This window comes from Physeter macrocephalus, unplaced genomic scaffold (genome assembly GCF_002837175.3).
Source record: "Physeter macrocephalus isolate SW-GA unplaced genomic scaffold, ASM283717v5 random_43, whole genome shotgun sequence".
In the NCBI taxonomy this organism is placed as follows: Eukaryota; Metazoa; Chordata; class Mammalia; order Artiodactyla; family Physeteridae; genus Physeter; species Physeter macrocephalus.
The window spans coordinates 45,447-72,787 of record NW_021145329.1 but is presented as its reverse complement, the minus strand read 5'-3'; the positions used below and the strand labels follow the sequence as shown (position 1 = coordinate 72,787).

Here is a 27,341-nt window from a genome sequence, read left to right as displayed (position 1 = left end):
TAAAGCCACCTGACTCACATGGATTCTTTCCTTATCCTCTGCTTACAGACAGCCTCTCCTCCCATCCTGTAGTCTCAGGGCAGAGACAGCAGATCCGTGGGAAACCCTCACCAAGGCCTGAGTGGCTCCGGCCGCCAGGCAGAGGCCCAGCGTCTGTCTGTCAGTGACTGGTAAAGAACAGGGCTGGTGTTCTCCTTTGGCAGGGCCATAAAGAAAAAGCCAGCCACTTGAGTCTCATATCCTTCCACAGCAAAACTGAATCGGGACCAGAGCCACCGTGTGCAGTGGCCAGTTTGGGGGTTACAGCTGCCCTTGCATTCTGTTCTCTACCCTCCAGGGACTTCAGCTGGGTCTGGGCCTACCAGCAACAGCCAACTCAGCCCTAGGATAACACGCAGAAAGAGAAAATTAAGTCAGATCCTGGCTGCAGCGAAGGTCATAAAAACAGATAACACTGCAGGGGAAAACATGCAACAGTTATCAAACAGCCGGAGGACCCAGTAACCATCTGGGATTTTGCCAGAACCACCAGAACTAAGCGGCCCTCCGGCTGGTGGCTCACTGAGGCTCAATTAGAACAGTGTCCCCATGACCCACTTCATTCCAGCTAGATTTTCTTGTTGGGTCCAGTTCACATGCCAACAGCGTGTACGGGTCACGTGGCCTCAACCCTAACAGACGCGAGGCTCCCTTTTTATCCTAAAATGACATTTAGACATAACCTACTTACATACCATTTTTAAAAAGCAATTTAATGCCCAAACTGAAGTATAAAGGAGAAATGAGAAGAAAGCAGTGTTTTAATACATGTATTTCAATCTGTGAGGCTCAAGCACAGCGGCCCGAGGAACCCCAACGAAGGCGTCAGAGTTCCACGTTTGTACTTGAGAGAAGGGAGAGGATCAGAAGCCGTTTCAAACAAGACACGCCAGAAAATCAAAGAACAGAGGCGAACACCAAATAAAAATCCACACTGCATTAAGTAATAACTGATGAGACCCTGTAGAAGTAATTTCTCCGTGAGTGTCAGCGGGGTATCTGCCAGCCATGTAACGCGTGACATGCCACTCCCCCGTGCTGGCGTCCCCGAGCACTGCTGGACGCCCCGCGCTCCTGGGCTCCATCCACCAATGACGGCAACAGCCCAAAACCGTCCGCTCCACGTGTAAGATGCCCCAGGGGAATGGCCTCAGATCGCCCCCCCCCCCACCTGAGCCTCCCCCAACCAGGCCTCTTATGTCCACGTGCTTCTATCCTATGGGGGACGAGGGCTGCAGGCCAGCAGGAGCTTGGGGATCAAGAGGGTACGGACTGGCGCTCCTGGGGTGCAGCACTCCCCTTCCGGGTGGGGGCAGACATAGTAAGATGACAGGGACATCTGGTTACTCACAACCAGGTACACAGTGGCCCACACAGCCCCCGAACCACCTCTCCAAAGCCAACTGGGCATTCAGTGTGCAGGGTGTCCCCTCCACCCACCCAGCCTCACTGCACCAGGTGAGAGTTCCTGCCTGGGACTGGGCACACAGGACATCCAGGTCACCTTCTACTCAGTGGGCAGGTTCTAAGGTCAGCACGTGATGTAAGAACCTGCGTATATCCAACATCACTCTCTAAAATTTACCCATGCACAGGCACCATGTTAGAGATTAGCATAGAGACCCTTGGTCTATCCAACACAGAGGGTTTGTTCTCCAGTCTGGGAACAGATCTCTGTCTCTTTAATTGGGGCACACGCGTGGGGTGCTTACCCTGAGGGCCGCCACGCTGTGAGGAAGCCCACGCCACATGGGGAGGCCACATGTAGGTGTTCCAGCCGAAAGCCGCCATCGACCACCAGGTATCTGGGTGAACCAGCCTTCAGATGATTTCAGCGCCCCTGCCCTTGAACCACCCCAGCCTTTGATACTTCCAGGTGAGGCACCAGACGTCATGGAACAGAGATAAGCCATCCCACCATGGCTATGTCTGAATTCCTGACCCACAGGATGAGGAGTAAAATGGTGTACGTTTTTGCCTAAGTGCACTATTTGGTGTGCATAGGAAGCAACTAATTTCTGTCTATCTTTCAACATTTCCGAATCACTCAGCTCCACAAAAGGCCCAGACTAGCAGAGACACCCCAGAACTGAGACTGACCCAGGGAAAAGTAAAATCAACCCCACACTCGATCAGGGCTTCAGTTCACAGGCCAGAGGCAAAGCCCCCACTGCTTAAGTTATTTCTCCTAAAGCAACGTGTGTAGATGAATTCTTGTAGGTTAGACGCATGATAGATTCCGCCAGACGGGCTCCAGAAGGACTTGTAGCTTGACAGAGGAGCTGAATTCCCTGGAAGGACACACCAGGGTTTGCATGCAATTGTCCAGAGGAGCCAACAGTGAGTCAACGCAGAGACCTCGGCCAATCTCCTGGGCAAATGTGAGTGGCGGGCTCTGGGGGCAGATGAGCGACGTCAGATGATGGTGCAGCCACAGCAGTACCTCTCGGGGTAATCCACCACGTGCACTTTGTGGTCGGTGCCGTAGATGTAGTAGACGTAAGTCTTTCCTCGGTACCAGTAACGAACCTCCGTGAGGGGGATCAGCTCAATGGTCTGGCGCTGAGGAAACAATTGGCCAAGAAAACAATCAAGGTTCTGTTCAAGTCACTCGCCTGCTCAAGAACCTTCAGTAGCTCCCTACTACCTGTGGAATGAAGTTCATGCTCTGGACTTGGCCTTTTGGCTCCAACCTGCCTCCTAGATGTATCTCTTCCTATGCTCCTTCACATACCCTAAGCTCTGGCCCAAAACGACTTCTCATCTTTAACCACCACCTCATGCTAAGTTTCATGAAGTAGGAGGTGGGGGGGGGGGCGGCACAGACAATCCCCAGGGGAGTTTCAGGATGTATGGAAATCCACCAGCCGAACAGGACATCTTCCAGAAGCGGTAATTTTTAGATGGGGGAGTGGACTGAGTGGAGTGGAGAAAAGTGGAGGATAAAGTCATTTTAAATATTTTTCTATTAAAACAACCATGGAGATATTAGAGAATGTATTATGCAATCTGAATTAAATTTTCAGATAAAATGTTGACACCAAAGAAATTCCCAAGTTTGGTGGGCTGCTTCAGGCTATTTTCTCAGACCCTTCCCTCCCTGCACCAGGGTTTTGCATCAGCCCTCCTTTGAGAAAAGTCTTTCTCAAGTTTTCCCCTCCTTTTACACATGGGGAGACTGAGGTGCATGGAATTTCAAGCTTGCAAGATCATCCAGGTCAAGCCCCACCTCCTGGCTGGACCTAGTTCAGGCTCAAATCTCCTCCCTGGCATCCCTGTCTACTTGAGAGCCCGGGGCACTCACTCCCCCCTGCAGAGGGGTCCTAAATCCCTCGTTCTCTGGCCCCTTCTCTGAGCACTTACTCAACAGTCTTCCAAAATCACGGGGCAGTGAACAGAATGCCCTGCCGCCTCGGAGCTGACACTGACTCCTGCTGAGACACCCAGGTCATTGGCTTTGGCGCTGATTTGTTACGGAAAACTACGGGTGTAACCCACAGAGCAAAGTGACTCCTCAGCCCCAGCAAAGCTTTCTCGGGACGTACCGTGGGCCAGGCTCTGTGCTCAAACCCTAAGTTCTTGGGCACAGGCTGCTCCCCTCTCCCAGACTCTCCTAGACTCGGATGTGGGGACCCCAACCCCAGAGGGAGGTGGTGTGGTTGGCCCAGGGACAGACCCTCCTACTTGCAGGAAGATCCCCTCCTTGGGAAAAGAGCCCAAGTCTTCTCACGGGAGGTGACGGTCCAGAGGCCCCCGGGGAAAGTGGGGAACAGGCCAGGAGAGGATGTTGAGCAGCGGGCTCGCTACGCTGGGAGGTGCGGGTTGGAGGGGCTGCAGAGTGAGTGACACTGTAGCAGGATGGGGGGACTCAGGATCAGGGCGTGCACTTCCCATGAAGCCGTCTGCGTGACCTCCCACTTGTCTCTCTGGGCCTCCGTTTCCTCATCTGTGAAATGGGTACAAAAACTTCTACGTCACGGAGTTGTTGAGAAAACCAAATGAGGTGGTGAGACTGAGTTTTCTCCGTGTGCCGGAAAGCGGCCTCCAAGGGGGATAACCATGGAAGGAAAAGGTAGACGACCCCTCTTGCCATGTTGGTACAGAAGACCCGAAATGGGAACCACGGGGCAAGAGGGGAGGGGAGCCAACCTCTGCTCAGAAAGCCTGGGCCGCGGGTCAGACCACTCGTTTCCAAACTCTTCTACTATCCAACAGACAGCAAAACCACAGCAGCCCCACCCCACGTGCCTCCATTTTGGATTTTAAAGGTCTCCACGTTGGAGACCACAGGTTGGCCAGGACATCAACTGCCATCCAGCGGTCATCTCGTAATCGGACGTATATCTGCTGGTACACCTTGGTCGTGCCCCTGGGATGAGCAGATTCCAGGTCTGAGAGGAAGGGCCGGGGCCCCGCGTGTGACAGCTGTCCCCTCACTGGATTATACTCGCTAACTGCCCAACCCTGAACAAAATACCAGCATGAATCTTTGTCTGTAGATCCTGAGCCAAGGGACAATTTAGGACAAAGAGTCACAGAAGTGGCGTCTTCTCCCTTTATGCTCCCTTTTAAAGAAACATGCACGTCTGCCCCTGGTGCACCCCTCCCTGCTCCAGGTCTGGTTCACAGATGGCTTGTGTCGCCGGAGACGGGGCTGTGCCATCAGGGAAAGCCCAGGAGCCCCAGGGTCTAGACGGAGGCCTGCCGCCAACACGCTGTGTGATCTTGGGCAGTCACCGCCCCTCTGCCAAATGAAGGGTCCAAAAAGGACTCAAAACTGTCAGCCTCAGCAGCAAAAACGTCCCAGGAGAAGCACCTGTGTCCGCAAGCTGCTGCAATCATGCCTCGTCCTCCTGCCAGTCCTACAGTACACAGCTCACTACTGGGAGGTCTTCACTGTAATGCCCACCAGACTGTACCAGGGCTGCAGGAGCAAGGGCCCTTAGAGACCGGGCTGGGGTCCTCCATGGATGACGCTGAAGAACAAACGTCAGCTCCAGGCGAACAGCCGCTGAGGTATGGCTGACGCTCAGAGCGCCACTACCCTCACCGCCCCCTTGTCTGACCCTCTTCCTGTTCCGGCTCCCCCACTCCTTCACCCGTTTCCCCTGGGAGCCCTTCCTTAACAAATGTCTTGGGCTTCCCTGGTGGCACAGTGGTTATGAAGCTGCCTGCCAATGCAGGGGACACAGGTTTGAGTGCTGGTCCAGGAAGATCCCACATACCGCAGAGCAACTAAGCTCTGAGCCTGTGCTCTAGAGCTCATGAGCCACAACTACTGAGCCCATATGCCACAACTACTGAAGCTCGCATACCTAGAGCCCATGCTCCACAACAAGAGAAGCCACCGCAATGAGAAGCCCGCGCACAGCAAAGACCCAACGCAGCCAAAAATAAAATAAATTGATAAAAAACAAAACAAACAAACAAACAAAAAATGACTTGCACACGGATCCTCGTCTCAGAGCTGCTTCTGCGGAGCCCAACCTAAGGCAAGGTCCAACTGCGCCCATTTTACAGATGAGGACATCGAGGCCCATCAATGGAAGATAAGGGCCAGGAGCCATGACTATGTGCCAGAGCTGGGAAGCAGGACGTAACCTGGGAAGTGACTCGCCCCTGCAGTGTCTGCCAGGCGAAAAGGGCGCTGCCTCCTCCGGCTGATAGCCCTGCAAACCTACACTGGTTTTCAGAGTCGCTTGTGTGCCTTGAGTGCGGCAGATAATAACATTTCCCTTGGAGTTGGGAAATCTGAGTTCTACTCCTGGGCTCTTCCACTGAGAAGCTGTGTGACCTTGCCTAAATTACTTCCACTGCCTGGGCTTCCTCTGATTTATCGGCAAGTCATGGGTTTGGACTAGACCAGGGGTAGCCGAGGAGGCCCACAGGCCAAAGCTGGCCCAGCAGCCCATACAGTGTTCTTAGCATTTTTTAAATTTTGCTTTCAATATTGAAAAACTGGAAGATTTCACGTAAAAATGTGGATTTCAGAAGGTCTGAAATCTCTGCCCCTGCGCTGCACAGAGCTGAGGGGAGGCGGGGCCCTTTGGATAAGGGGGCCTCCTACCCACAGCACCACCGCCCCCCCCCGGAGGCCTTTGAATTTGCAGTGCCCCCGTTTCATCCTCTCTGAGGTGCATTCCAGCTCCAAGACGGTCATTATTAATTTTAAATTAAATGCATCCTTTTCTCTCCTGCAAACAGGGTAAACGTGCAGAAGGAGAAGGGGAATACTCATTGCAAAGGGAACGGAAGGCACAGGGACATTTTGAGCACCGGGTTCCACGCACTTAAAGCAAATGATCTCATCCCTACCAAGCCCTCTGAGGCGGTAGTAATATCTCTTTTTCACGGGTGAAAAACTGAACTTCAGGAAGGCGTTTGTAGCTGGCCCGGGACCACTCTGCGACGTGGAAGAGCCAGGATCTGCGCCCAGTTTGTAAGACTCGGACCCCCGACAGACCCCTCACGGAGCTCAGGCGCTGGGCTTTCCCTTGCCAACCCCCCAATCTTCCATCCCCGTTTCTTTTACCCCCGTCCCCAGCCGCACACGCCCCGCCCGCCGCGGCTCCTGGGGACGCGACGGGCACCACCGCCACCTAGTGGCCAGCAGGATAACAGCCGCACAGCAGCGCGGGCCTTCAGCCCTGCCCTTGGGGGCCTGGGATTTGGGAAGTGCCCCGGGGGGCCGGACGCTGGGTTCCAAACCTGCCTTGGACCCTAGATCTCGAGCTTTCCCTCCCCCTCCCTGAATACCAGGGGGGTGCGAATCGAAACCACACTGAACCACATTCCTGCGTGAAACCCTGTAAGCTCCCTGTCGCTCGCAGGACAAATCAATCCAAACTTCTCCCCGGGGCCTTATGTCTGACCAGCCCTGCTCTCTGACCTCCGGTCACTCTGGCCCCAAGTCAGTCCCTAGTACCTCTGTGCTCCTCCGACTGGGGCTCCACCCCTCCCCCCCTTCCTTCTGCCCTGCCACTCTCAAGAAGGAGCCTCCCCACAAAGGGAGGGGCCCGTTCCCTCCTTTATGTCCACGGGGACACTGTCCTGGAGCCCCAGCAGACCCGGCACCTCACCTTCCACCAGCCCAGGTCCCCACCCGCCCCTCAGCTCACCTGCTGCAGGACGCGGGCTCGGGAGGCCAGCGCAGCGCTGTGCTCGGCGATACCCCGCTGGGAGGCCCGAGAGATCTCCCGCAGGGGGAAGTCCACGATGGGATACACCTGGGGGTAGACGCAGACCACCTGACCCGGAGCCTCAGCACCTGGAGCCTTGGAGGGCTGATGGGAGCACGAGCCCAGAGAGGGACGACCCGGGCCAGGGGCGAACGGGATGGGTGGGGCTTGTTAAACCCACGCAGACCATTGATCATCCACCTTATAGCGTCGGGAACTCCAGCCAATAATCGAGGGCTGTAGACAGACTACACGCCCACCCGGCGCGCCTTCGCTGCTGCCTAACTCAGGCTAGGATTGGGCGCAGGGCTTCCTAGAGGGGTGATTCCTGAAGTGAGCCTTTAGAAAGCCTAGTGATTGGGGCAAAGAAAGGAAGCTGAGGACTATTATGAAGCCATAAAGAAGGAATTCCTGCCATTTTCAACAACATGGATGGAAGAGGGCATTATGTTAAGTGCGATAAGTCAGAGAAAGATACACACCCTATGATCTATGTGGAATTAAAACAAACACAAACTCCTAGATACAGAGAACAGATTGATGGTTTCCAGAGATGGGGATTGGAGGGGTGGGCAAAAGTGGTGAAAGGGGGTCAAAGGGTACAAACTTCCAATTATGAGGTAAATAAGTCTTGGGGGTGTGAAGTACAGAATGGTAACTACAGTTGATAATACTGGATTGGATATTTGAAAGTTGCTGAGAGTAGCTCATAAAAAGGTCTCATCACAAGAAAAATCATTTTAACTGTGTGGTGATGGATGTGAACTGGATTTACTGTGGTGATCATTTCACAGTAATATACAAATATCAAATGATATACACCTGAAACTAATGAGCCAATGTGAAACAGCTACATACTGTTAAAAAAATAAAAAGAAGAAGGAAGGAAGGGAGGGAGGGAAGAAGAAAGGGAAGAAAACAAAACCAAAAAAAACTGCCTGAGGGTGTCCCATAAAGGCCAAATTCCCTTCCCAGGCTGACAGCAGGGAGCCACAAATCTTTTCTGTAAAAAGCCAGAGTTGGGGCTTCCCTGGTGGCGCAGTGGTTGAGAGTCCGCCTGCCAACGCAGGGGACACGGGTTCGTGCCCCGGTCCGGGAAGATCCCACATGCCGCGGAGCGGCTGGGCCCGTGAGCCATGGCCGCTGAGCCTGCGTGTCCGGAGCCTGTGCTCCGCAAAGGGAGAGGCCACAACAGTGAGAGGCCCGCGTACCGCAAAAAAAAAAAAAAAAAGAGCCACAGTAAATACTCAGGTTTGAAGGCCATGGGGTCTCTGTCTCGACTACTCAGCTCTGCCCTCGAAGCACGACAGCAGCCACAGACAATACATAAAAAAGTGGGCTGTGCTCCAATAAAACTTTATTTATAAAAGCAGTCCAAGGGCCGGAATTTGCCAACTGCTAGTGTACAAGACCCTCCCTGATCTGGCTGCTGGCACCTGTCATGTCCAAGCTCCTTGCTCGCCCAGCTCGCTGCCCTCCAGCCCCCTGCCCTCTGCTGGTCCCCGAGGCCTCTGTCGTGCTGCTTCCTCTGCTGGACACCCTGACGCCCATACTGTCACACCATCCTCTCCCCCACTGCACCGCTCTCCCCCACACACACCCTGCCCCTTCCTGTCTCTCTCCCTCGCTTGTGTATTTCTCAATGGCTGACAGTGTGGTGAAAATGCTGTTATTACCCTCTCCCTCACCGACTGTGAGATCGGAGGGCAGAGATTCTGTTTTATGGTATCACCATGGCCTAGAATGATGCCTGGTATAGGAGGAGGGTCTCGAGATTTGTCCAAGGGAAGCAGGGAGGAAAAGAGGGAAAGAAAAGGAACAGGGGAAGAAAGGAGGGTTGAATATGTAAAATTCAAGACAGAAACTGCCCCATGGGGTCCCAGCAGCCTCTGTCCCCGCCCAGCCTTTCTGAATGAATGCATCGCCTGCAGAACCAGAAGTCCTGGCCTCACAGGGGGAGGAAGGACCCAGCTCCCTTTAGGGCGGCAGCAAAGCCCTCCTTACCATCGTGTTTTCATCCTTAAAGAGGGTCTCTCCTCTGGCTTTAGTAAGCAGCTCCCCAGGGCAGTGCAGCTGGCGCTCAGACACAAACTCAAACAGGCTGTTCTTCCTGGAAGTGAAGAGGATGAGGGACGGAGCCCGGGGGTCGGGTTAAGAACCTGGGTTTGGAATCAGGCAGATGGGGGCTGGAGGGCTTGCCGTACTACCGGTGGGACCTTGGGAAAGTGCTTTAGCCTCTCTGGGCCTCAGCATCCTCACGGGTAAGACGGAAGACTAGTAAAGTACGGACAGTTCTGTTCTAGCAAGGTACCCGATAAGAGAAACCCTTAATGCATGGAGCTTCCCTGACGTGGGGCCTTAGGACCCTGGGACTCCTTCTCTCCCAGCAGGTCCCTGCACTGTGAAAGCCCGGTGCCACGTACCACACGATGACCAGCTGGAGGAAGTGCAGCAGTTTCTTCTCGCCCTTGCAGGTGGCACAGGTCTTGCTCCCCCTCCCTGAGCATGTGCTGCATCTGAGAGGGGCCCCATCAGTACCACTCAGATGGTCGTGGTGTCCCAGTGGCTCTGGAGGCCCCTGCCTCACACCCTTCCTCGTAGAGGTGGACTGTGGTAGGCACGGATTGCTTCCACGTGTCCACCATCTAGACCTTCTGCTCCTCGCAGAAGCGCCCCAATCTCCCTTTGGAGACCACCCTTCTCCCCACCAGCCCACATCGTTTGTGGGCTTGCCCCCATCCCTTCTATGACTAGGCTGGGACCTCTGTCTGGCCAATCAGAGAGTTCCATCTCTCTGGCCATAGTGGCTGATACAGAGATTGACACATGACCCAGGTGAGTGCATTGAGATCCACCCCAGAACTTTTGCTGGAACTATCAGGAAAGGGCCATCCTTTTCCACTGAGGTCACCAAGCTTGGAGCTGCTGGTGGCCTCCTCTGCCACCACAGGAGACAGCCTGCCTGAGGATGAAGCCAACATGAAGGAAAGCAGAGTGAGGGACAGAGACAGATTCCTGGTGACATTGTTTAAGCACCTGGATCCAGCTGTACCTGAAGCCATCCCAGAAATCTATTCCTCAACTTTTCCATTACATGGGCCTATAAATTTACTCTTTTGCTAAAGCCAGTTTGAATGGGAGTTCTTTTACTTGTAAGTGAAAGAAATCTAAATTTCCTTCCAAATCAAAGAGCTCCTTTACCAACCACAGGTGGCAAGTCCACCAAAGCTTCGCCATCTGACTTGTTAGAAGGATGGCCTGGGCCTGGATGAGCCACCGGTATCATTAACCCAACACAACTTTGAAGAGTTTCACTCCTCATGGTTTCTTGTTTCCCTTTAAAGATTTATAAATGCATGAAAGGACATCAAGTCCAAAAGGCAGCAGCCCACTGTCTGCAAAGCCCTGTGAACAGGCACTTTGTTTAGTCAATCAACCGACCTTCCTTCACTCTTCCTCCATTTAGTCCCTGCAATGGGTTATAAATAAGGGTTTGCCCAGGTCTGGATCCTCAGAGAGATAAGAATCTCACCTTGGGTGCTTTTCTGTATTCACTTCCCCTCCACGTGAGCAGGAAGAGGTCTCCTCTCTTGACCCACGGCCTCCCTTCCCCCCTGCAGACCCTCGTACCTCCCCCCGCCCCAGACCCACAGATTGCTGGATGGGCTCCACTTGGTCTCGAGAAACACTCACCGAGGTGACAGGGTACCTACAATGCACAGAGCTCTGGGGACACAGGGGTGACAAGACAGTGCACCCGCTTGCCTTCATGAGGGCAGGCAGTAAAAAGCAAGAACGCCAGTGAGAGCACTCAGCTCGGGGCCAGGGAGCCCCATCTTACCTCTGCCTGCCGGACCCCGAGCACATCTGACACCGCCGGGCGGGCCTGACTTTGCGCTTGGCCCCGCTGCACGAGGGGCACCGCACCTGCGGACACACGTGGCCTCAGCCCTCACCCTCCTCCCAGGGAGCAGGCAAAGGGCATCCTGAGACCTGGCTCCAAGCCAGCCTGTGACCCTCCCCAAGCTGTCACTTCCCTACTTGCTCTCCCTGGGCCTCGCCCCTTGTCTGTAAAATGCAGTGTATCTTTGGACCCCTCCAGTTATAGCTTCAGAGACTCTGCATGCTCACATGCCTGTTTCTCCTGAGACCTCAGCCTCTCCTGCTCTTCTCTGATCCCCATGACCCTTGGGACCGTCCCCTGGCCAAACAGCCATGGCCGGGGCGGGGGGAGAGGGGCAGGCTGGCCCTCTCTGGTGCTGGAAAAGCCCCCAGAGACACACCAGGCTATGCCCTCACAGCGGGCTTGGGGTGCGCTCCGGAGACGTTCCAGGGAAAGCCTGAGGGACAAGGGGGGAGGAGGAGGAGGAGGAGCGGGGGAGGAAGCAGCAAAGGCCACCGGAGGACACAGAGCAGGCGCAGCCAGAGCCCCACGGAGGGTGCGGAGCGCGTAGAGGAAGGAGCACGCAGCAGGCGGAAGGGGGGCAGAAGGGCGCGTGGGCAGACAGAGGACGGAGGAGGTCCGGTTTACAGCAGCCAGTGGTCAGTGTGTGTGCAAGGGATTAGGCACACACGGGGAGGTGGGGAGCGCTGAGGACATGCGAGGGGCGTGGACTTGCTGCTGGGAAGGCTAGTAGCCTAGAGGATTCTGCAAAGAACGCTGAGGCCACGAGGGCCTGGCTGGTGCCGAGGGGCCCGCGCGGGGGCTGAATAGTATACGTGGTCGTCCCCACCCGGATTCGCATCTACCAGAACCTCAGAATGTGACCTGATTTGGAAATCATCTTTGCAGATGTAATTAGTAAAGGTGAGGTCATACTGCGGAAGGGTGGGCCCTACATCCCATGACTCGTGTCCCTGTGGGAAGCCCGTGAGGAGACAGAGACACACACAGAGAAGCCAGGAAGCAACACGGAGGCAGAGATGGGGGTGAGGCAGCTATAAGCCGAGGACTGCCAGCCGCTGCCAAAAGCCGGGAGGAAGGCGTGAGATGGCTCTTAACCCTGCCGACACCTCGGCATTGGACATCCAGCCTCCAGAACTCCTAAGGGAATAAATTTGTTGCTTTAAGCCACCCAGTTTGTGGCCATTTATCACGGCAGCCCCAGGAAGCTAATCCAAGGCCCGAGCCTATCGTGTCCCTCAAAGGCCCTGAACTTCACTTCTCGGCCGGCACTTGCCCCTGCACTACAAGCGCCGGTCACTTGCCAGTCTGCCCCTCGGACAGAGGGTCCCTGTGAGAAGGACCCCAGGTCTCAGTCCTCCTGCACCCAGCAGGTACTCAGTAAATGTTTGTAGGTGGAGGAGAAAAGGAGAGAAGAATGAAAATCATAAACCATCAAAGTGAAATAAGGTCGAAAGAGACCACCCACTCCAACATTCCCATTTTACAGGTAGGAAGATGGAGGCCCGGAAAGGGAGGATGACTTGTCGGAGGCCCCACTGTTGGCCCAGGGAGCCCCAGGCTGCCAGCCCAGCCCTCCATCCCCGCATGGCCCTGCTCCACATCACGTACTCACCAACGGCCACATGTGACTCACCGTGCCGGCCCCGTGGCAGCTGCTGCACTTGTAGCGCCCATGCCCGTGGCATTTGTGGCATTCCTGAGAGTGAACGCTCTCCTTGATCTGGTTTTCCAAGTACCAGCAGCTCCCGATTTCACCAACCCCACCCCCATGATGTCAGCATCCCACGTGGAGGTATAACAGTTCAGGCCATGGTGGGAAGATGACCATTTCTGACTAGGCTTCCAAAGGGCCTTGAACACCAAGCCAAGGAGATCACGTGACCATCTCCTCGGAGCCTCAGCCCAGTCGGTCCTGGATGCTAAGACGGGGAGACCAGGTCTCCGACTCCCATGTCCTAACTCACACTCCCAGGCTAAACCACAAGAGCCAGTATCCTTAGCCCATTAGGTGGCTAAAGTGGTCTTTGGGAATAGAAGGCATAAAAAAACAGAGGGTGTTTTTGCAAAAGGCAGCAAGCTAGCTACTGGAATTCAATGACTGAATCAAAATAGCTTTTCCACCCTGGAGAACAGAATGAAAACACTTTCTTGATCTCTCAAAGTCCTCTTCATCTTATGATGCTATGAAAACTCAGAGGGTAAAATGACACGCTTGAATCAAGTTCTAAAGTGAAAACAAGGCAGGTAATTAGATGAGAACATAACATAAAACATCTCAGCTGTGGTTTTGTAACACATTAGGTTACCCTCACTACCTGTCCTGATTATATTTCTGTAAAACAGCGTGGATGTCAAATTCTGCTCCCCTAATGACTTCCATAAAAAAATCCCAGGGATGCTTTAATTTTATTTTATATGTTTCATTCAGCTGTTTCCCAACAGGTCAAAAAAATAAAAATAAAAAAGACAAAAACACTCAGATGGCCTAGGAATGTGAATGCTCGCTATTTAAAGCTGGTGACAATTTCGTACCATCCTGTTGCTATGTGAACGCTCCCTAATTTGTGCGGAATTTCGTATGGGACTACATCCCATACGCTGGGTTTTCTTAGAATTCTGCTTATTTGATGGGCAAGGAAGAAACCACCAGCTGGACTTTGGGTTTCCTTTTTTAAAAGGATAAAGTTTGAAGAAACTATGGTGCCCGGAAAACCAGCTCCGAGAGAAAGGCCAGAGACTCCAATAAACACATTACCTTGACCAATGATGAGTGAGGAACTTGGAACTTCCTGGTATCTTCCTGAAACATCGGGGGAACCTGAACCTTGATGTCCCAAAGCCTGGGGGAGGTCCCTCTTTGTGGCCCATCCACGGAGTGGTCTGACAGAGAAAGGAGCTGTTCAAAGAGCAGCAAACGGCTGCAAGGACCAGCCTTCATTTATTCACCAAACAGCACGGAGCCTTCACCTGGTGCCAGGCGTTAAGCTAGAACCTGGGGCCGAGGGACTGGTAGGTAAGGGTGCCCTTAGAGCCCGTGGTTAAGCAGCCAGGCGAAACACGAGACTTTTGCAGGACCTCCCGCAAACCACTTCCTGGACAGGAAGCGTCTGCTAACGTCAGCCCTGGAAGGTCTCCAGGAGGAAAGGCCACCCTCTCTTTTTATGGGGGATGGGAAACTGAGGCTCCGAGCAGCAGAGCATCTTCCTCGGGGTTAGTGGCTAAGCCAAGTCCTGACATCCTCCACCAACCCCTGCCATATTCGCTAATTAAACTGATTTCAGACAACTCACTTACTGGTAAAGGGCTGAAAAGTCCATTCACTTATCCTGGATTCACTGAAGGTTTCTAGTCGATACTACAGAGGAAAAAGAGCGCGTTCACACTCGTGCCCTGAGGAGGACAGAGCCTTATGCGAAAGGACAAAGCTCCCCACCCCTGGGCTCAGCGGGGAGAACAGAAGTTCCCAAGCACGGCCAGCGCCCGAGGGCTGCTCACAACAGGCTGGCAGCAGCGACTCGTGTCACAGATGCCCTGGGACACATCTGCAGGGGGTCACTCAGCCCCAGGAAATCTCCCCTGACGGACCCACCACTGGGCACCTTCAGTATAATGTGTATAATTTCTTTATACACAGAAATGGTCTATGAGGCGAGTTTTGAAGCAAAAAATTGCCCTTTGAAGGATGGAGGCTGCTGGAATGAGCCACTCCGAGCGCCCCCCGGGGCAATTTATCTGCCTGAGGTCGAGATCCTCCTTCTTGATCCTCATCCACGGGATCCGGGACGTCGCCTGGCTCCTCCTTTTCCAAGTGAGGAAAGGGACGCTCAGAGAGGTCAGGTGACTCGCCCAAGGTCACACAGCTACACAGAGACCTCGTACCTCAAACCCCCGCTCTGACCACTCCCTGCGAGGCTGATTTCTGTGACTGTGTGCCCTCCAGGGGATGGCTATGCCAGTGACACCAGGCAACGTGAACTTAAACTTGTCCCTGTCACGGCAGAAGGTGACAAAGGTGGGGTCACCTTGTGTGGTCTTGGTACCAAGCACAGGACCTCCCTGGAGCCTCAGGCCTGGGGGTGATGAATAAATAGCCCTGGCACGGATGAAACCTGGGGGAGGCAAGGGAGCTGGGGTCACGGGAGGAGACGGCCCTTTCTAGCCCACCCCTCCAGGAAGCAGGAAAGTTGGGTCTTTAAAAACAGGGCTTTGGTGCCAGCAAACCTGTGTTTGAATCCCAGCTCGGTCACTTCTAGCTGCATGTTTGGGAGCGAGTAACTCCACCTCTCTAAATGTCCAATTCCTCCTAACCGGTGACGAGGATACCTACCACGCAGGGTAGCTATGAGGATGCGGTAAGACATATAGGTGACGCGCTATCCGTGACGCCTAGGGAGTTCGAGCTCTTCTCTGGTGACTGACAACCATGATGACTTGTATTATAACTCACTACAATGTCACCGCTATTCACACGCGCCGTTCCCCAAGACTCCTTTCTCCCCGGCCTCGCCCGGCGCCCTCCGGCCAGCCCTCACCCTGTGCAGGGCCTGCTGCTTCAGCTCCAGGATGACGAGGTCGCCAGCGGCCGCACTGCCGTAGCAGCACTTGGAGTCCACGAAGCTGAGGAGGGCTTCCCGGGCCGCCTCCTCTGTCACCACGGGGACTCTGGTGGGGACGGAACAGAGGGGCGGTGGGTCTGGGGAGAGCCCGCGGGCTCACCCAGGCCACTCAGCCCCCCTCACTGTGCAGATGGAAACTAAGGCCCGGAGACAGGGGTCCCCCGGCCGCGTCCACGGCAGTGGTAGAGCCCTCGGGCATCCAGCTGGCGAGGGCATCTCCAGCATCAGGAACTGTGTGAACAGATGCCCGGTGGGAAAGTGGCAGGTCCTCCTAGGGGCCAGCAAAACCACTTTAGCTGAGGGGTGGGGCTGCGGAGAAGGGCTGGGCTGATGGGATCTTAGAACTCAAATGAAAAAACAAAAACAGAAACCAAAACCTGAAAGATGAATTATGCCACTTTACAGATAAGGAAAACCGAGGTCCAGAGAAGATGTCGCACAGCTAGAAGGAAGCAGAGTTAGGCTAGACGAGGTCCCTGCCCTCTGGGACCGTGACTTCAGCCAGAGGAGCTGTGAGCAACGCTCAGGGGAAGGCCCCAGCCGAGCACCTTCTGACAGTGGCGCCCACAGACACGCGCCGTGAGCCCGCCGGACGGCAGCGGTGCGGGCTGGGAGGGCAGACTACGAAGGACCCTTTCTCGGCCCCCTCTCGGGACACCTCTCCTCCTCCTGGAAGACTCCCCTGAGGCCCAGCTGCCCTGTCCCTCCTCGGCAAAGCCCTCCCGCCACCGCCATGAGCAGAGGCCCCTTCCTCCTCCCCGCCCCCCACCTTCACATTCTTCTCCGCGGCAGCCTGCCTCCAAATGTAAACCCTCAGCAACGCATGCTGTGTCGCCGACATCCGCGGCCCAGCGCACAGAGGGGCCCGTGTGCCCACAGACGGGGCACAGCAGATGGAGAGCGTGGGCGCAGCAGTGGCCAAGACGAAAGAAGGGGCGTCCGCAGGCACGCAGGGAGGGTGCCCAGGGAGGAGGAGGAGGGACGTGGTCCAGGCAGCAGCGGGGGCAGCAGCACCAGGAAGACACCCTCGACGGCAGGACACGGCCAGCCTGGACCCAGAACGGGCACGGCTCCTCCTCCTGTCCGCACGAAGCTGGCTGGACAGCCGGAGCTCTGCCCCGAGTCCTCCAAGCAAGCGGACTTTCGGTAAAGGGCGAGATAGGGAATACTTTAGGCTTTGTGGGCCATGCGGCCTCTGTGTCACCACTCAGCTCCTCTGTCACAGTGTAAAAGCAGCCACAGACAGTAAGGAAACAAAAACACATGGCCGTGTGCCAATAAAACCTGACAGACAAAAATAGGCAGGGAGCTGGATCTGGCCCGGGGGCCGTAGTTTGCAACCCTTGATCTAGACTAGAGTTTTCAACCCTGGCTTGGTAGCCAAACAACCTGAAGAGCTTGGAAAAATACACACTCCCAGGCTCCATCCCTGGAGACTCTGATCCACTGGGTCCGGAGCCGTGATGCACTGTCTGGGTGGAAATCTGTGGCCCCTGAGATCCCCGAGGAGGGCTGTCGGGGGACGAAGGCAACCTGAGGATCATCACGCGTGATCCCGCGCAATGGCTCCACGGGGGTCGCCAGGGCTCACCTGTGTTCCAGAAACGGAGACCAGCACCTTTGTTCCCGGGGCCTCCCCGGGGCCTCCGAAGGTGGGAAGAATATCTGGCATCCTGGAGGAGAGGCGGGGGAGTCAGGGCTCGAGAGCCCGGCTCCAAGGCACAGGTATTTGTGGGACAAAAGGAGGAAAGATGGGCCGAATGTGAGAAAGAACAGACGAAGAATGAGGGTTCCAAGACCAGCAGCATCCTGGTCGTAAGCGGAGATGGACGTGGTCACGGAATGTCCATGGACACAGGGCCTATGCCCCGTCCTCCCGTTCCCTCCCAACGGCGACAAGGGGCTTCCCAGGGCCCCCAGGGGACAGGGGAGCTCTCCCAGCCCGGCTTGTTCCAGAGATGCCCGCACAAGAGCATAAGCCCCGGGAAGAGGCTGCGGAACCCAAGCCCCCAGGGGCACAGACTCACTGTCCCCTTGAAGAAGCCAGTCACAGCTGGGCAGCCTCTCCAGGAGTTCAGCCGGGGGCGCCAGGGGACTCTCGGCCTCGAAGCTGAGGTCCATCACACCTGGGGAAGGACGGGCAGTGGTGAGCCCCGGGGAGGAGGGGGTCGAAGGCGACTCCTGCCAGCTACCTGACAGGTGAGGGCAGGTGCATCTTGAAGAGGCTCACGGTTTCAGTCAGTCTCACTCTGTGGCCCCCTCAGGACACACAACATATTTGTAGGGAGGCCAGCAATGGGGTTGGGGATATGACAGTAGCAGCGGTAACAGTAATGATGAGACAAACATTCGGAAGGGCAGCTCCTATTTGCTGGGCACCTACTCTGTGCCAGTCAGCAGGACAGGCGCTGTAGAAACAGTATCTTATTCCCCAGCCCTAGGAGACAGACACGGAGTAACAGATGGGCACACTTCTTTGCTGTTCCTCGCATCAACAGACCGGCCTCCGTTTCCTCCCCTTGAACCTGGGCAGGCTTGTGACCGCGTCACCAGGTGAACACAGCAAGCAGAGAAGAGACTGCAGCTCCTACTTCTGGCTCCCTGGAGCCGTCCTTCTTGATGCCTGAGCTGCCAGGTAAGAAATTAGACTAGCCCACTGGAGAGGCCACGTGCAAATGCCCTGAGGCTACGTGGGGAGGGGCCCAGTGGAGCCTGGCCTTCCAGCCGCCCTGCCAGTCCACCAGGAATACGAGCAAAGCCATCTTGGACCCTCCAGTCCAGAGCAGCTGCCTGCTGAATACACTGAGGGACCCTTTTATGGACTACATGTCTGCACACCCCCAAATTCATATGTTGAAACCCACAGCCCCAGCAGAGCTGGGTTTTTTGGGGTTTTTTTTTAACACATTTAAAAAATTATTTATTTATTTGTTTGTTTCTGGCTGTGTTGGGTTTTCGTTGCTGCACTTGGGCTTTCTCTAGTTGCGGCGAGCGGGGGCTACGCTCTGTTGTGGTGCACGGACTTCTCATTGCGGTGATTTCTCTTGTTGCACAGCACAGGCTCTAGGTGCGTGGGCTTCAATAGTTGTGGCACACGGGCTCAGTGGTTGTGGCTCGTGGGCTCTAGAGTGCTGGCTCAGTAGTTGAGGTGCGTGGGCTTCAGTAGTTGTGGCACACGGGCTCAGTGGTTGTGGCTCGTGGGCTCTAGAGTGCAAGCTCAGTAGTTGTGGCGCCCGGGCTTAGTTGCTCCACAGCATGTGGGATCTTCCCGGACCAGGGTTCAAACCCGTGTCCCCTGCATTGGCAGGCGGATTCTTAACCACTGCACCACCAGGGAAGCCGTTGGGAGGTGATTAGGTTTAAATGAGGTCTTAAGGATGGAGCCCATGATGGGATCAAGGTCCTTATAAGAAGAGAAAGAGGCAAGGGCTCTCTCGCCCTCTCTACTATGTGAGCACCCAGTGAGAAGGTGGCTGTCTACAAGCCAGAAACGGGCCCTCACCAGATGCCGGGTCTGCTGATGCCTTGACCTTGGACTCCCCAGCCTCCAGAACGGTAAGAAATAAATGCTTGTTGTTTAAGCCACCCAGTCTATGGTATTTTTGTTACAGAAGCTTGAACCAACACAGGCCCTAAATCAGTTACACGTGGAGCACCCACCTGAGCCCTGTTGAAATTTCTGACCCACAAAATCATGAAATATATTAAAGTGGTTGTTGTTTTAAGGCTCTGGGATGTGGGACAGTAGGTCACGCAGCTTCCTCCATCAGGCAGTCTTCACTCTGACGCTCTCCACAGACCCAGACAAGACTTTCTCGGAGCCTCACCAGGGTCTGCCCTCCCTCCTCTCACAGGTGTCTGACCTACACTGTGGTCCAAAGACGGTCCCTGCCTACGCCTGCCCCTTCTCCCCCTTTCCCTTCACAGGGCTCCAAGGGACGTCTGGCATGTCTCAGGCCATCTTGGTGTCTGCTTCTTGGATGACCCAAACTGACACACCAGCACAACCACATTCTACCAATGAGGAGACTGAGGCTCAGAGAGATTGTGACTCGCCCAAGATCACCCAGCCAGTGAGTGATAGAGTTGGGTTCAAACCAAGGTTCCTCTCTCTCCAAAGCTGGTATTCTTTTCCAAGTGCTTTTTACAAGGCAAACCCTATGGAAGAAGCACTGATTATATAACTGTTTTTAAAACCTCATCTTGATCTGTCAGGCTGTGACATCTATACATAGGGACTGAGACTCCAAGGAGGAAAGCATAATACTAGAACTGGCTCCTGGAAACTCAGGACTACTCATGAAGCACCTCCCACACCTGACGCCTCACCCCACCATCCCACCTAGAGGTGTGGGAGGCAGGGCGTCTAACTCCGCTTGACGCGAGGAGTCTGAGCCTCAGAGAGGTTACTCCACTACACCTGGGGTGCACAGCGCTGGAGTTAGAGCAGGCCACAGGCTCCTTGCTCCAGTTCCAGCCCAGTGGGCCACCTGTCAAACCTGTTCCGTGAAGTCCCCAGGCTGTGGGACAAGGATCCCTCAACTGTGTCTTTCTAGTGGCCAGTTGACCATAGGAAGTTGACTTTAAAGGGCAAGCTGATAAACGGTCAGTGGACGGGGATTCTCTCTCATTAAGTCACTGAAGGCCACTTGGGTCAAACTTCCAGCTGCTCCACCTCATCTCCGAGATCCTCCTCTTTTCTGCAGCTCTCTAAAACCTATAGCTCTTTATCACTACTAAAAATAAAAATATTATGTCCTGTTCTTTAGAGTTTAATAAAAGCAGAGGTCAGAAGAATAAGTAGATCTTGTTCAAAACCGGAACAGCTTAGGTTATCTGGAAGTAGAGACAAGACGTTGGATGGTGCAGAAGCCTGAAATTCTGGCATTCATGGCCAAGAACAGTGAGGGAGGAGGCGGTGTCATTAAAACAAATAAACAACCCTGCTCTACCACCCCTCCCCCATTAGGGGTGCACTTGTCCTCTGATAATAAGCAATACATATGCGTCTCTAAGGTTCTGTCTCCTTGCAGGAAACTTCCAAAGGAAGCTGAAATAGAAGAACGTTTGTGGATATAGAGAGTACCTTTCTTAGCAGGAAAGCTTATCGTTGTAAGCAAATGATTCTGCCAAGAAGCAGGTGAGAGCCCTGGGACGCATGCGGGTGCGATGTAAAGTGACATCATCCCAAAGGTGCAAACGCCTGCCAATGTGACCTGAAATCCCCAGGATGAGATTTCCCCTGGAATTATTCCTCGAACCGTGGTTCTCAATATTGTTTCGCTTCTAATAAGTTTATTAGCATTCCCAGCTACTCCAGCCACTAGGGACCCAGGGATCAGCAAACATTTTCTACAAATAGCCAGGTGGTAAACAGTTCAGACTGTGGGCTGTACAGTCTGTCTTAGTTACTCACCTCGGCCGCAGTGCCCTGAAAGCAGCTATAGACAACAGACAACTGAATAAGTGTGGCTGGTTTTAATTAAACTACAAAACAGGCGGTGGGTCAGCTTTGGTCCATGAGCGGTATTTTGCCCACCCTGACCTGACACCCACCTGTGCGGGGGGTCTCTGAGGGCGATCAGGAAGGTGGCGGCTGGAATTTGAACCTGTCTCGGGCAGGGTGCATGCAGTGTCTGTGAGCGCAGTTAAAAGAATTAAAGGCAAGGGGCAGGGTGGGACTGTAGCCAGGGTGGGGGTGGGGGTGACTGCACTCAGAATCCCTGGGCGCAGTGTTTAGGAACCCGGGCTCTGATATCCTGCCGTCTGAGCCAGGTAACACATGACACTGTGCCAGACACTCATCCTCCCAGCACTCAACTCCCCCCGCTGGGAAAGTGAGCGGGTGGTATTAGGGCCCACCTAACGAGACAACGGGTATACAGCTCTCAGCCCCGAGCCTGGCATGTAATAAATGTTCGGTCAGTGCCTTGGACCGAGGAGGGCGGGTCTTCCTCTTTCCTGGTGCTCCTTTAAGCCAGCGCACAAGAGTGAAAATGTCAAGCGTGGAAAGAAAGGCAAGGCCATCACAGCCCCCTCCCCTGGGAGGGGCCCCGCCTGCCCGGAAACCTTGGCTCTGCTGGGGCATCAATACTGTTCGAGCTCTTCTCTGGTGACTGACAACCATGATGACTTGTATTATAACTCACTACAATGTCACCGCTATTCACACGCGCCGTTCCCCAAGACTCCTTTCTCCCCGGCCTCGCCCGGCGCCCTCCGGCCAGCCCTCACCCTGTGCAGGGCCTGCTGCTTCAGCTCCAGGATGACGAGGTCGCCAGCGGCCGCACTGCCGTAGCAGCACTTGGAGTCCACGAAGCTGAGGAGGGCTTCCCGGGCCGCCTCCTCTGTCACCACGGGGACTCTGGTGGGGACGGAGCAGAGGGGCGGTGGGTCTGGGGAGAGCCCGCGGGCTCACCCAGGCCACTCAGCCCCCCTCACTGTGCAGATGGAAACTAAGGCCCGGAGACAGGGGTCCCCCGGCCGCGTCCACGGCAGTGGTAGAGCCCTCGGGCATCCAGCTGGCGAGGGCATCTCCAGCATCAGGAACTGTGTGAACAGATGCCCGGTGGGAAAGTGGCAGGTCCTCCTAGGGGCCAGCAAAACCACTTTAGCTGAGGGGTGGGGCTGCGGAGAAGGGCTGGGCTGATGGGATCTTAGAACTCAAATGAAAAAACAAAAACAGAAACCAAAACCTGAAAGATGAATTATGCCACTTTACAGATAAGGAAAACCGAGGTCCAGAGAAGATGTCGCACAGCTAGAAGGAAGCAGAGTTAGGCTAGACGAGGTCCCTGCCCTCTGGGACCGTGACTTCAGCCAGAGGAGCTGTGAGCAACGCTCAGGGGAAGGCCCCAGCCGAGCACCTTCTGACAGTGGCGCCCACAGACACGCGCCGTGAGCCCGCCGGACGGCAGCGGTGCGGGCTGGGAGGGCAGACTACGAAGGACCCTTTCTCGGCCCCCTCTCGGGACACCTCTCCTCCTCCTGGAAGACTCCCCTGAGGCCCAGCTGCCCTGTCCCTCCTCGGCAAAGCCCTCCCGCCACCGCCATGAGCAGAGGCCCCTTCCTCCTCCCCGCCCCCCACCTTCACATTCTTCTCCGCGGCAGCCTGCCTCCAAATGTAAACCCTCAGCAACGCATGCTGTGTCGCCGACATCCGCGGCCCAGCGCACAGAGGGGCCCGTGTGCCCACAGACGGGGCACAGCAGATGGAGAGCGTGGGCGCAGCAGTGGCCAAGACGAAAGAAGGGGCGTCCGCAGGCACGCAGGGAGGGTGCCCAGGGAGGAGGAGGAGGGACGTGGTCCAGGCAGCAGCGGGGGCAGCAGCACCAGGAAGACACCCTCGACGGCAGGACACGGCCAGCCTGGACCCAGAACGGGCACGGCTCCTCCTCCTGTCCGCACGAAGCTGGCTGGACAGCCGGAGCTCTGCCCCGAGTCCTCCAAGCAAGCGGACTTTCGGTAAAGGGCGAGATAGGGAATACTTTAGGCTTTGTGGGCCACGCGGCCTCTGTGTCACCACTCAGCTCCTCTGTCACAGTGTAAAAGCAGCCACAGACAGTAAGGAAACAAAAACACATGGCCGTGTGCCAATAAAACCTGACAGACAAAAATAGGCAGGGAGCTGGATCTGGCCCGGGGGCCGTAGTTTGCAACCCTTGATCTAGACTAGAGTTTTCAACCCTGGCTTGGTAGCCAAACAACCTGAAGAGCTTGGAAAAATACACACTCCCAGGCTCCATCCCTGGAGACTCTGATCCACTGGGTCCGGAGCCGTGATGCACTGTCTGGGTGGAAATCTGTGGCCCCTGAGATCCCCGAGGAGGGCTGTCGGGGGACGAAGGCAACCTGAGGATCATCACGCGTGATCCCGCGCAATGGCTCCACGGGGGTCGCCAGGGCTCACCTGTGTTCCAGAAACGGAGACCAGCACCTTTGTTCCCGGGGCCTCCCCGGGGCCTCCGAAGGTGGGAAGAATATCTGGCATCCTGGAGGAGAGGCGGGGGAGTCAGGGCTCGAGAGCCCGGCTCCAAGGCACAGGTATTTGTGGGACAAAAGGAGGAAAGATGGGCCGAATGTGAGAAAGAACAGACGAAGAATGAGGGTTCCAAGACCAGCAGCATCCTGGTCGTAAGCGGAGATGGACGTGGTCACGGAATGTCCATGGACACAGGGCCTATGCCCCGTCCTCCCGTTCCCTCCCAACGGCGACAAGGGGCTTCCCAGGGCCCCCAGGGGACAGGGGAGCTCTCCCAGCCCGGCTTGTTCCAGAGATGCCCGCACAAGAGCATAAGCCCCGGGAAGAGGCTGCGGAACCCAAGCCCCCAGGGGCACAGACTCACTGTCCCCTTGAAGAAGCCAGTCACAGCTGGGCAGCCTCTCCAGGAGTTCAGCCGGGGGCGCCAGGGGACTCTCGGCCTCGAAGCTGAGGTCCATCACACCTGGGGAAGGACGGGCAGTGGTGAGCCCCGGGGAGGAGGGGGTCGAAGGCGACTCCTGCCAGCTACCTGACAGGTGAGGGCAGGTGCATCTTGAAGAGGCTCACGGTTTCAGTCAGTCTCACTCTGTGGCCCCCTCAGGACACACAACATATTTGTAGGGAGGCCAGCAATGGGGTTGGGGATATGACAGTAGCAGCGGTAACAGTAATGATGAGACAAACATTCGGAAGGGCAGCTCCTATTTGCTGGGCACCTACTCTGTGCCAGTCAGCAGGACAGGCGCTGTAGAAACAGTATCTTATTCCCCAGCCCTAGGAGACAGACAAGGAGTAACAGATGGGCACACTTCTTTGCTGCTCCTCGCATCAACAGACCGGCCTCCGTTTCCTCCCCTTGAACCTGGGCAGGCTTGTGACCGCTTCACCAGGTGAACACAGCAAGCAGAGAAGAGACTGCAGCTCCTACTTCTGGCTCCCTGAAGCCGTCCTTCTTGATGCCTGAGCTGCCAGGTAAGAAATTACACTAGCCCACTGGAGAGGTCACGTGCAAATGCCCTGAGGCTACGTGGGGAGGGGCCCAGTGGAGCCTGGCCTTCCAGCCGCCCTGCCAGTCCACCAGGAATACGAGCAAAGCCATCTTGGACCCTCCAGTCCAGAGCAGCTGCCTGCTGAATACACTGAGGGACCCTTTTATGGACTACATGTCTGCACACCCCCAAATTCATATGTTGAAACCCACAGCCCCAGCAGAGCTGGGTTTTTTGGGGTTTTTTTTTAACACATTTAAAAAATTATTTATTTATTTGTTTGTTTCTGGCTGTGTTGGGTTTTCGTTGCTGCACTTGGGCTTTCTCTAGTTGCGGCGAGCGGGGGCTACGCTCTGTTGTGGTGCACGGACTTCTCATTGCGGTGATTTCTCTTGTTGCACAGCACAGGCTCTAGGTGCGTGGGCTTCAATAGTTGTGGCACACGGGCTCAGTGGTTGTGGCTCGTGGGCTCTAGAGTGCTGGCTCAGTAGTTGTGGCGCCCGGGCTTAGTTGCTCCACAGCATGTGGGATCTTCCCGGACCAGGGTTCAAACCCGTGTCCCCTCGAGATCCTCCTCTTTTCTGCAGCTCTCTAAAACCTATAGCTCTTTATCACTACTAAAAATAAAAATATTATGTCCTGTTCTTTAGAGTTTAATAAAAGCAGAGGTCAGAAGAATAAGTAGATCTTGTTCAAAACCGGAACAGCTTAGGTTATCTGGAAGTAGAGACAAGACGTTGGATGGTGAAGAAGCCTGAAATTCTGGCATTCATGGCCAAGAACAGTGAGGGAGGAGGCGGTGTCATTAAAACAAATAAACAACCCTGCTCTACCACCCCTCCCCCATTAGGGGTGCACTTGTCCTCTGATAATAAGCAATACATATGCGTCTCTAAGGTTCTGTCTCCTTGCAGGAAACTTCCAAAGGAAGCTGAAATAGAAGAACGTTTGTGGATATAGAGAGTACCTTTCTTAGCAGGAAAGCTTATCGTTGTAAGCAAATGATTCTGCCAAGAAGCAGGTGAGAGCCCTGGGACGCATGCGGGTGCGATGTAAAGTGACATCATCCCAAAGGTGCAAACGCCTGCCAATGTGACCTGAAATCCCCAGGATGAGATTTCCCCTGGAATTATTCCTCGAACCGTGGTTCTCAATATTGTTTCGCTTCTAATAAGTTTATTAGCATTCCCAGCTACTCCAGCCACTAGGGACCCAGGGATCAGCAAACATTTTCTACAAATAGCCAGGTGGTAAACAGTTCAGACTGTGGGCTGTACAGTCTGTCTTAGTTACTCACCTCGGCCGCAGTGCCCTGAAAGCAGCTATAGACAACAGACAACTGAATAAGTGTGGCTGGTTTTAATTAAACTACAAAACAGGCGGTGGGTCAGCTTTGGTCCATGAGCGGTATTTTGCCCACCCTGACCTGACACCCACCTGTGCGGGGGGGCTCTGAGGGCGATCAGGAAGGTGGCGGCTGGAATTTGAACCTGTCTCGGGCAGGGTGCATGCAGTGTCTGTGAGCGCAGTTAAAAGAATTAAAGGCAAGGGGCAGGGTGGGACTGTAGCCAGGGTGGGGGTGGGGGTGACTGCACTCAGAATCCCTGGGCACGGTGTTTAGGAACCCGGGCTCTGATATCCTGCCGTCTGAGCCAGGTAACACATGACACTGTGCCAGACACTCATCCTCCCAGCACTCAACTCCCCCCGCTGGGAAAGTGAGCGGGTGGTATTAGGGCCCACCTAACGAGACAACGGGTATACAGCTCTCAGCCCCGAGCCTGGCATGTAATAAATGTTCGGTCAGTGCCTTGGACCGAGGAGGGCGGGTCTTCCTCTTTCCTGGTGCTCCTTTAAGCCAGCGCACAAGAGTGAAAATGTCAAGCGTGGAAAGAAAGGCAAGGCCATCACAGCCCCCTCCCCTGGGAGGGGCCCCGCCTGCCCGGAAACCTTGGCTCTGCTGGGGCATCAATACTCCCCTGGACAAGAAGACAAGGAAACGCCACGTGGCTGCTCTGTCCTGCTGGAAACCAAACAACAGGGCAGGAAGACGGGAATGAGAGGTGGGGAACTCAGGGCTCCATCCATCAACTGGGAGCCACAATGACCTCTGGCAACCCTTCAGAGCTAAATTAACCTCCCCATTATGTTGTGGACGAAAATAAAGGCCTCCGGGCTGAAGCACGGGCAGACACGTCATTTCCTGGGCAGATCTCATCGGGCATAACAGGAATGCGGACGTCACGGGACATTGTGTGGCGCCCAGCGTGGGGTGCTCCGGTGGGGGCCGCCAGCCGCGTCACCGTTTCCATGGTGTTGGGCTGAGTTCCAGGGTGGCCGTCCAGCTGGACCACTGCCCCCTAATTCATGCACTGCCTCGGTGAGGGATGCTCCAGGATCTCTCTCGCACCTCATGACAACCACTATTTTCCCCATTTAGTAGAAGGACGAGATGAGGCTCAGAGATGTGATCTGAGACAGCAAGCTCACACAGGCTCATAGCAGAGACGGAAACAGTACTTGGGACTCAGAGCCTGACTCCAAGCCCCGAGGCCTTTCTACTCGGGTGAATACCCCAGGGCTCCAGGCACACACGTCAAGTGGCTGCCGAGACAGCTTTGCAAAGTGCCA

The 27,341-nt window shown here is 55.2% G+C and overlaps 1 protein-coding gene across 1 annotated transcript in view; it reads right to left on the bottom strand.

The window, feature by feature from the left end:
* Positions 1 to 765: 765 nt before the first annotated feature.
* Positions 766 to 27,341, bottom strand: part of SSUH2 (ssu-2 homolog) — a 69,534-nt gene continuing 42,958 nt past the window's right edge. Inside the window, exons 4-14 of the mRNA XM_028483538.1 lie at positions 24,086 to 24,184; positions 23,650 to 23,731; positions 21,975 to 22,104; positions 14,419 to 14,479; positions 13,880 to 14,004; positions 12,758 to 12,820; positions 11,059 to 11,144; positions 9,641 to 9,733; positions 9,222 to 9,327; positions 7,158 to 7,265; positions 766 to 2,601 (exon numbers count right to left, since the gene is read on the bottom strand). Of these exons, the coding sequence (XP_028339339.1) occupies positions 2,455 to 2,601; positions 7,158 to 7,265; positions 9,222 to 9,327; positions 9,641 to 9,733; positions 11,059 to 11,144; positions 12,758 to 12,820; positions 13,880 to 14,004; positions 14,419 to 14,479; positions 21,975 to 22,104; positions 23,650 to 23,731; positions 24,086 to 24,179 (1,095 nt within the window). The 5' untranslated portion in view covers positions 24,180 to 24,184 and the 3' untranslated portion in view covers positions 766 to 2,454. The remainder of the gene's footprint in view (positions 2,602 to 7,157; positions 7,266 to 9,221; positions 9,328 to 9,640; positions 9,734 to 11,058; positions 11,145 to 12,757; positions 12,821 to 13,879; positions 14,005 to 14,418; positions 14,480 to 21,974; positions 22,105 to 23,649; positions 23,732 to 24,085; positions 24,185 to 27,341) is intronic.